A 10,272-nucleotide genomic window follows, 5' to 3' on the forward strand; every position below is an offset into this window, starting at 1 on the left:
CTACACCTACTCCAAGACCGGGACCGTGCCTGCACTACACCTACTCCAAGACTGGGACCATACCTGCACTACACCTACTCCAAGACTGGGACCATACCTGCACTACACCTACTCCAAGACTGGGACCATACCTGCACTACACCTACTCCAAGACTGGGACCATACCTGCATTACACTTGCCCCATGCAAGAAGGGACCATACTTTTAGTACGCCTGCCCTATGTGAGAATAGACCATACCTGCACCACCCTTTACTTTCCTTTGTAAACAATTAAATTCTTCAGTTTTTTAAGACGGCCCCCTTATTACGATTACATTTACATCAGAGAACACACAGAGAATTGTCCGAAAAGTCCCATCCCTGGAAATAATTCATCATACGAGCAATGGAGTTTGTTGGGGTCACATGGCACTTGGCAGAACATTGCGTCATGGAGCACAGCGCCCCCGCAGACTACATCGCTCATCTACTCTCATATGTCACGTGACATCACACATGACATCACACATGACATCACACATGGCATCACAGGATCATATTGATGATACTTTCTGTTTTTTTCTAGGATCCTATCAATCATGCTCCGTATCGCCGCTCTCCTGGCCGCGCTTTGCGCTGTAGCCCAATGTAAGTACAGACGTAATACAAGGGATGGGGGAATGTTTCATCTTATCGCTGGGGGTCTAGTATATGTTTTCACACACTTTTCCCCGAGGATGCACACAGAATGTTCTAGCTGTACTGGCGGGAAGTAGGAGATGAGCTGAACGTAGCTGTTCCGGGTTTCGGGGAAGGTTTAGCGGGGGCCAAAACTAAACCCCATTGACGTCAATAGGAGCCGAATAGTAAAACAAACAGTTCTGCCATTTTCCTGGGCTAAAGATTAGAATAAAATAAAAAAAATTGGAAAATTTGGATATTCATTCCATTTTTTTTTCTATTCTATTATGTTTTATTCTATTATTTTCTGTTCTATTCTCTAAAGCAGCCCAAGTGGGAATCATCATCTTATTTCCCTTTTTATACAATATATTATCATTTTCGATTTTGGATTCCTTTTTGTTGGAATCGATTTGAAAATCATGAGTATACAGGACGAGTTCAGAAAAAGTCTAATCCTAGCAAAGCGATCATGGCGAAATGTAATTATTAACAAACAAATATGAAACAAAACACATTCTTCCATCGTTCTCGTCTCTATTTGGGGTTTCTAAGTCTTTTTCTAGAAAAAAAAAAATGAAAAAACTGCCCCGGCAGGCATGTGGGGGGGGGGGGATTCATGTTATGTGCAGAGCCGATGATTACGGCGCAGGGTGATGATGTCACATCCTACTACCCATTTCCTGTATGGAGATCTGTTACTTTGTATCCTCCTGTGGTCTGCCATTGGGCACAGAATTACTGAAAATGTTTCTTGTATCACTTTGCATCAAAACCCTGAACTCTTTTAGTTACATTGTTAGTCAGGTTGAAAAAAAAGACACAAGTCCATCCAGTTCCAAAAAACAAAAAATGATTTAAAGAGGAAGTAAAGTCTTGTTTTCTAATTGTAGCTGTGGTTAAGCCTATAAAAAGGCCGATAATAGGACTTACCTGTAGGTACTGTGAAGATATTCCCGCACCGCCCCAGAGATGTGGCTTGGAGGACTTCTTTTGCTGTCCTGCAAGGGGCGCCGCTCCGGTGTGAAAGCGCTCGGGCCCCCCCACTGGGGCTACAGAAGAGGCAGCTTACAGGCACTTTTCAGGCGCTATTTGTAGCCCAAAAACGCTGTAAAATGCCTCAGTGTGAAAAGGGGTCTAAATAAAATCATGTTATGTTTGTGTATTAATGATGGGGGGGTAATAGTGGTAAAGAGAGGGGCAATTACGACTTCCTTAGTGTTGGGAGTAATAGAACAGGTGGGGGTAGATATATAGGGAAGAATGGGGGGTAATGTGTATTATTGGTGGTGGTATAACAAAGGGAGGGGCAGTTATAGGCAAGAGGGTAACAGCACAGGGAGGGGCATTATAGAACTGCACTGCTAAGAAGAAACTAAGAAGCTAAGAAGTATTTTGTGTTATTCCACAGGCTGCCCCACCATCTTAACTAAAGCCCAATGGGGAGGACGCGCCGCAACCTGCCGCACCGCCATGGCCACTCCCGTCACATACGTCATCGTTCACCACACCGCCGGGGCCTCCTGCTCCTCCCAGTCCACTTGTATCACCCAGACTAAGAATGTCCAAAACTACCACATGAACACCAATGGCTGGTGTGACATCGGATACAGGTGAGGCTCCTCAGATCTGACGATTACTGTATGTGGGGCAGACGGCGGCGTCCAATCTCTGCTAATGACCCCCTTCCTTGTCCACAGCTTCCTGGTTGGAGGAGATGGCAGCATATTCGAGGGCCGTGGCTGGACCTCAGTGGGTGCCCACGCCCCCAACTACAACTCCAACTCCATCGGCATCAACCTGATTGGAACATTCACAAGTAAGTGGGGAAAGAAGTTTATGGGGTGGAATAAGAGCAAGGACATCTTCAATCACACATGGTCATCCACCCACCCAACGGGCAGAGATAGAGAGGTATTGATCAGAATAGAGCAGAGAACACCGGTGGTGTTGTCCATGGTTACAGCAGAGAGTACCGGGGGTGTTGTCCATGGTTACAGCAGAGAGTACCGGTGGTGTTGTCCATGGTTACAGCAGAGAGTAAAGGTGGTGTTGTCTATGGTTACAGCAGAGAGTAAAGGTGGTGTTGTCTATGGTTACAGCAGAGAGTACCGGTGGTGTTGTCCATGGTTACAGCAGAGAGTAAAGGTGGTGTTGTCTATGGTTACAGCAGAGAGTAAAGGTGGTGTTGTCTATGGTTACAGCAGAGAGTACCGGGGTGTTGTCCATGGTTACAGCAGAGAGCACCGGTGGTGTTGTCCATGGTTACAGCAGAGAGTAAAGGTGGTGTTGTCTATGGTTACAGCAGAGAGTACCGGTGGTGTTGCCCATGGTTACAGTAGAGAGTAAAGGTGGTGTTGTCCATGGTTACAGCAGAGAGTACCGGGGGTGTTGTCCATGGTTACAGCAGAGAGTACCGGGGGTGTTGACCATGGTTACAGCAGAGAGTACCGGGGGTGTTGTCCATGGTTACAGCAGAGAGTACCGGGGGTGTTGTCCATGGTTACAGCAGAGAGTACCGGGGGTGTTGTCCATGGTTACAGCAGAGAGTAAAGGTGGTGTTGTCTATGGTTACAGCAGAGAGCACCGGTGGTGTTGTCCATGGTTACAGCAGAGAGTAAAGGTGGTGTTGTCCATGGTTACAGCAGAGAGTACCGGGGGTGTTGTCCATGGTTACAGCAGAGAGTACCAGTTGTCTTGTCTATGGTTACAGCAGAGATCACCGGTAGTGGTGTTGTCCATGCTTACCAGTCAGTTGTTCTTCCATATAACATTTTAGGTACACAGAACAGTTTCTATTTGTTGTGTTGAGGGTTGTTCCCTATGTTTCAGGCTCTAATCCCACCACCGCCGCCCAGAATGCCGCCAAGAATCTCATCAGTTGTGGAGTCACCAGAGGTTACATCAAGTCCGCCTACATCCTGAAAGGACATCGCAACGTCACCGCCACCGAGTGCCCCGGAAACACCTTCTACAACACTCTGAAGACCTGGCCCCGCTTCCAGGCCTAGAAGATCCCACAAGGTCCAATCATGAAGAAGATGAAGAAGCCATGAGGAGGCCAGAATGGAGGGGAAGAGGAGGACACACATTCTGGACACTCATTCCTTATATATGATGGACGGGTTCCATGGGACATTACTACCCATCTGAAGGATGAAACAATTTGTCAGTAATAAAATTTTGGTGAAAAATACCCCATTCTTCTCTGCTGTGATATGTCTAAGAATCTTCATCTCCCTCGCGGGGGAGGGGACGACCACAGTCAGATTCCCCCCACCATGTTTGTGATTGGTAAAGTCTTCCCAGGATATAGGGAGCTCTCAGGGGGTTCCAGACACAAAATATTCCCTATTACCAGAAAAGACAAAAGAGGATCCAAAGAAAATGTCCCAACTCCCCGAGCCGCCTTCTCCCAACTCACCGATCCAAGAAATACAGGTTTATATACACTTCAAAAATAGGGGCAGTCCCCACATGATCAAATATTACACATTGGGGGGTCACCGTCCCACAACAGTTCGGTAATGAGGTAAAGTTGCCAACCAGATTAATCACATCTCTAGGAGGATTAACAACCGACAGAAACAATAGGTGACTCAATTAACAATGGGAATTCACACATAGGAGGCCCTTAATGGGAGAAAGACGCTTAACAGTAAACACATAACACCCCAATAAAACGGATTACACGTAATAGCAGGTGACCCCGCCATCAGCTTGTGTTGTGTTTGGGCACAGAGGCCCCATATATGTATCCGGGTCCTCCAGTTCTCAGAGTGCGTGTTTTCAGGGGAGACATGAACTTGAATCCAAAGCTGCTCCAAAGGTTCCCCCCCCCCTCTCAGGTACACACCTCCTAAAGAATAGAGCCCCCCCTCAAACAGGGCCCATAGTCAGTAGGCAAGAGGCTGCAGTCCCCACCAAAAGCCTCGGTCCTGGTTGAGTGTCACAAAAACAAAGTAAAACCCTTCCACTTCCTGCCTGTATAGATCCATGGATCCAAGGGAAGAGGAGGCCGGGACAGGGAAACTATAGCAAACTGCACCCCCCCCCCCCCTTCATTACTTGCAAGCTTATCAGGAGGAAGTGGAGAGAGCACAGCCTGCACCTCCTCCCGCCTCTCTCCTCCTCTCCTTGCTTCTTCCAGCGCTGGGCTGACAGAGGTAGTGATGCTGCTGTCACTCCTCCTGTCAGCCTGATAGGAGAAGGAACTTGTGCCCCCTCCAATCCCTACAATACCCGCTGCGCCCAGGACATCCGCCCCCTTCTACGCCCCCTTGTCCCAGCCCTAGAGGCAGCAGAACGGTTCAAGCCACAGCAAGACAAGCTCAGCCTGCAGCTTCATCCCCGACCCCCTCCACACACACACACAGGGTCCCTGCCATATGTGCCTCTGACAGCAGTGCCTCCGTTCAGCGGTCCTCCCACACTGTCAGCTCCAACAACACTAGAGACCGGAGCGCTCCGCCCTTACGTGTTACGTCCTCATGACTCAGCAATGCTAGCTACGGGAGGGGTTATGGCTCGCAGGAGCTAGCTACAGTTTTCATAGTCTAGTGTCCAATCTTCCAGCCATTCCAGTTTCAGACGTGACTTCTAATTTGCATATTTTTGGGGCCTTACACAGTAGCGCCCCCTCAGCTTCCGGGATTTTTTTTGTCAAAGCTTAATTGAAGAAGCTGAAGTTAAAAGCTGATGAAGCTGGTGAATGAAACCTGGAAATACCATGTGCAGGCTCTGATCGTGAGAGGATCCACACTATCACCATGGGGGCCCCTGCAAAGATTTAGAGTACCACACTTGTGTGGCCCTGCAGAGGCTCCATAGTACACACCATTGAGGCCCCACAGAGGATCCATACCCTGTTTCCCCAAAAATAAGACCTAGCGTGAGTGTCGGTGATGGCTGCAATATAAGCCCTACCCCCCAAATAATCCCTAGTTAAAGTCCTTGTAGGTCTTATTTTCAGGATAGGGCTTATTTTCGGGGGAAAACAGGGTAGTACTTATTTGGGGGGTAGGGCTTATATAGCAGTCATCACCGACAATCACGCTAGGTCTTATTTTTGGGAAAACAGGGTACTACCCCCATGAGGGCCCAAAAGAGGATCCATAGTATTACACCATGGGGGCCCCGGAGAGGACCAATAATACACATCATGGGGGCCCCCCCGGAAAGGACTTATTAAACAAACCATGGGAGCCCGAAAAGGACCCATCCATAGTATCACCATTGGGGCCCTGAAAGGATTCAGAGTACCACACCATGGTGGTCCTGCCAAGGATCCATAGAACATCCAATGAGGGCCCCCTGACAGGATCCATAGTACCACACTATGGGAACCCCGCGAGAAGATCCATAGTACACACCATGAAGGCCCCAGAGAAGATCCATAATATACACCATGAGGGCCCCAGAGAAGATCCATAGTACCACACCATGGGGGTCCCAGGAGAGGATCCATAGTACCACACCATGAAGGCCCCAGAGAAGATCCATAATATACACCATGAGGGCCCCAGAGAAGATCCATAGTACCACACCATGGGGGTCCCAGGAGAGGATCCATAGTACACACCATGGGGTCCCTGGAGAAAATCCATAGTACACACCATGGGGGCCCCATAGAGGATCCATAATACACACCATGGGGGCCCCGGAGAAGATCCATAATACACACCATGGGGGGCCCAGAGAAGATCCCTAATACACACCATGGGGGCCCCGGAGAAGATCCATAATACACACCATGGGGGGCCCAGAGAAGATCCCTAATACACACCATGGGGGCCCCAGAGAAGATCAATAGTATCACACCATGAGGGTCCCATAAAGGATCCATAATACTACACAATGGGGCCCCGGAAAGGATGACATTTTGAGAGCCCCAGGGAGGATCCATAATACACACCATGGGGGCCCTGGAGAAGATCCATAACACACACCATGGGGGCCCTGGAGAAGATCCATAATACACACCATGGGGGTCCTAGAGAAGATCCATAGTATCACTCCATGAGGGCCCCAGAAAGGATCCATAATACTACACCATGGGGCCCGAAAGGATGACATTTTGAGAGCCACTGGGAGGATCCATATTACACCCCACGGGGGCCCTGAAGAGGATCCATAGTACACGCCATGAGGGCCCCAGAGAGGATTCATCATACACACCATGGCGGCCCCAGAAAGGAAACATAATACACATCATGTGGCCCCGGAAAGAACCCATCATACACACCATGGGGGCCCCAGAAAAGGATCTATAATACACTATATGGAGGCCCTGGATAGGATCCATAGTACACACCATGGGGGCCCCAGAGAGTATACATCATACATGCCATGAGGGCCCCAGAAAGGATCCATCATGCACACCATGGGGGCCCCAGAGAGGATCCATAAAACACACCATGGGGGCTCCAAAGAGGATCCATCATACACACCATGGGGGCCCCAGAGAAGCTCCATAATACACACCATGGGGGCCCCAGAGAAGATCCATAGTACCACACCATGGGGGTCCCAGGAGAGGATCCATAGTACACACCATGGGGTCCCTGGAGAAAATCCATAGTACACACCATGGGGGCCCCATAGAGGATCCATAATACACACCATGGGGGCCCCGGAGAAGATCCATAATACACACCATGGGGGGCCCAGAGAAGATCCCTAATACACACCATGGGGGCCCCGGAGAAGATCCATAATACACACCATGGGGGGCCCAGAGAAGATCCCTAATACACACCATGGGGGCCCCAGAGAAGATCAATAGTATCACACCATGAGGGTCCCATAAAGGATCCATAATACTACACAATGGGGCCCCGGAAAGGATGACATTTTGAGAGCCCCAGGGAGGATCCATAATACACACCATGGGGGCCCTGGAGAAGATCCATAATACACACCATGGGGGTCCTAGAGAAGATCCATAGTATCACTCCATGAGGGCCCCAGAAAGGATCCATAATACTACACCATGGGGCCCGAAAGGATGACATTTTGAGAGCCACTGGGAGGATCCATATTACACCCCACGGGGGCCCTGAAGAGGATCCATAGTACACGCCATGGGGGCCCCAGAGAGGATCCATAATATACACCATGAGGGCCCCAGAGAAGATCCATAGTACCACACCATGGGGGTCCCAGGAGAGGATCCATAGTACACACCATGGGGTCCCTGGAGAAAATCCATAGTACACACCATGGGGGCCCCATAGAGGATCCATAATACACACCATGGGGGCCCCGGAGAAGATCCATAATACACACCATGGGGGGCCCAGAGAAGATCCCTAATACACACCATGGGGGCCCCGGAGAAGATCCATAATACACACCATGGGGGGCCCAGAGAAGATCCCTAATACACACCATGGGGGCCCCAGAGAAGATCAATAGTATCACACCATGAGGGTCCCATAAAGGATCCATAATACTACACAATGGGGCCCCGGAAAGGATGACATTTTGAGAGCCCCAGGGAGGATCCATAATACACACCATGGGGGTCCTAGAGAAGATCCATAATACACACCATGGGGGTCCTAGAGAAGATCCATAGTATCACTCCATGAGGGCCCCAGAAAGGATCCATAATACTACACCATGGGGCCCGAAAGGATGACATTTTGAGAGCCACTGGGAGGATCCATATTACACCCCACGGGGGCCCTGAAGAGGATCCATAGTACACGCCATGGGGGCCCCAGAGAGGATTCATCATACACACCATGGCGGCCCCAGAAAGGAAACATAATACACACCATGTGGCCCCGGAAAGAACCCATCATACACACCATGGGGGCCCCAGAAAAGGATCTATAATACACTATATGGAGGCCCTGGATAGGATCCATAGTACACACCATGGGGGCCCCATAGAGGATCCATAATACACATCATGGGGGCCCCGGAGAAGATCCATAATACACACCATGGGGGGCCCAGAGAAGATCCCTAATACACACCATGGGGGCCCCAGAGAAGATCAATAGTATCACACCATGAGGGTCCCAGAAAGGATCCATAATACTACACCATGGGGCCCCGGAAAGGATGACATTTTGAGAGCCCCAGGGAGGATCCATAATACACACCATGGGGGCCCTGGAGAAGATCCATAACACACACCATGGGGGCCCTGGAGAAGATCCATAATACACACCATGGGGGTCCTAGAGAAGATCCATAGTATCACTCCATGAGGGCCCCAGAAAGGATCCATAATACTACACCATGGGGCCCGAAAGGATGACATTTTGAGAGCCACTGGGAGGATCCATATTACACCCCACGGGGGCCCTGAAGAGGATCCATAGTACACGCCATGAGGGCCCCAGAGAGGATTCATCATACACACCATGGCGGCCCCAGAAAGGAAACATAATACACATCATGTGGCCCCGGAAAGAACCCATCATACACACCATGGGGGCCCCAGAAAAGGATCTATAATACACTATATGGAGGCCCTGGATAGGATCCATAGTACACACCATGGGGGCCCCAGAGAGTATACATCATACATGCCATGAGGGCCCCAGAAAGGATCCATCATGCACACCATGGGGGCCCCAGAGAGGATCCATAAAACACACCATGGGGGCTCCAAAGAGGATCCATCATACACACCATGGGGGCCCCAGAGAAGCTCCATAATACACACCATGGGGGCCCCAGAGAAGATCCATGATACACACCGTGGGGTCCTGGAGAATATCCATAGTACACACCATGGGGGGCCCCAGAAAGGATACATAATACTACATCATGAGGCCCCAAAAAGGATGTAATTTTGAGTGCCCCAGGGAGGATTCATAATACACACCCTGGGGGCCCCAGAGAGGATCTATCACACACACACACACACGCAATGGGGGCCCTAGAAAGGACACATAATACACACCATTGGGGCCCCGGAAAGGACCCATCGTACACACCATTGGGGCCCCAGAAAGGATCCATAGTACCACACCATGGGGGCCCCCGGAGAGGATCCATAATGCACTGTAGCGGTGACACTTTTGACAAGTTGTTCGCTATGTACAAATTTAGTTTTCCTCAGAACAGTAAAGGGGTTCTGAGGGCTGATTGTGCAGGTTTAACATTGGCCTCAGTCTGGCTGGGCTGTGTTAGGGCTCTGCCTGGTCTTGTGTACAGTGAGGAGCACATGACAGGCTCAGAACCAGGCCTGGTTGGACGCTTTGAGTATCAGTTTCCCCGCAGCCAATCAGTGGGTGCGTCTGGCCCCGCTGAGGAGTCTGGGGAGGGGTACTTAAGAGGCTGAAGTCACGTGTCCGGGGTTTGTTCATTGAGCCGGAGCTGCCTGTTCCTGAATCTGGACCGGGGTAGCCCCGCGTGGGGTCCCGGTCACGGGAGCGTGCGTCGCTCCGCAACATGGTCGGTTTGATTAGCCCCACTAGACCCGCCTGGTCTGGGGTAGGGATCCGCCTGTTCCCGAGTCTCGGAACCGGCTGGTCCGAGGTGCAGTAACTGAGGGAGGATTCAAGGCGTCCGGGTGTCCGGGTGTGCTCTCAGCTTGGAGGGGCACCGCAGCTCATGTAAGCGACCGGGGAGGACTCTTCAGAGGAGGG

The 10,272-nt window shown here is 50.5% G+C and overlaps 1 protein-coding gene across 1 annotated transcript; it reads left to right on the forward strand.

Moving 5' to 3' along the window:
- The first annotated feature begins 477 nt into the window (after positions 1 to 477).
- On the forward strand, positions 478 to 3,857 carry LOC143941184 (peptidoglycan-recognition protein SC2-like). The gene is made up of 4 exons (XM_077463213.1): positions 478 to 628; positions 2,073 to 2,274; positions 2,362 to 2,480; positions 3,494 to 3,857. The coding sequence occupies exons 1-4, from the start codon at positions 580 to 582 to the stop codon at positions 3,670 to 3,672; spliced, it is 549 nt and encodes a 182-aa protein (XP_077319339.1). The 5' UTR covers positions 478 to 579; the 3' UTR covers positions 3,673 to 3,857.
- The last annotated feature ends 6,415 nt before the right edge of the window (positions 3,858 to 10,272 follow it).

Source organism: Lithobates pipiens, unplaced genomic scaffold (assembly GCF_037356315.1).
Source record: "Lithobates pipiens isolate NorthernLeopardFrog02 unplaced genomic scaffold, aLitPip1_a1.2 Scaffold_3, whole genome shotgun sequence".
In the NCBI taxonomy this organism is placed as follows: domain Eukaryota; kingdom Metazoa; phylum Chordata; class Amphibia; order Anura; family Ranidae; genus Lithobates; species Lithobates pipiens.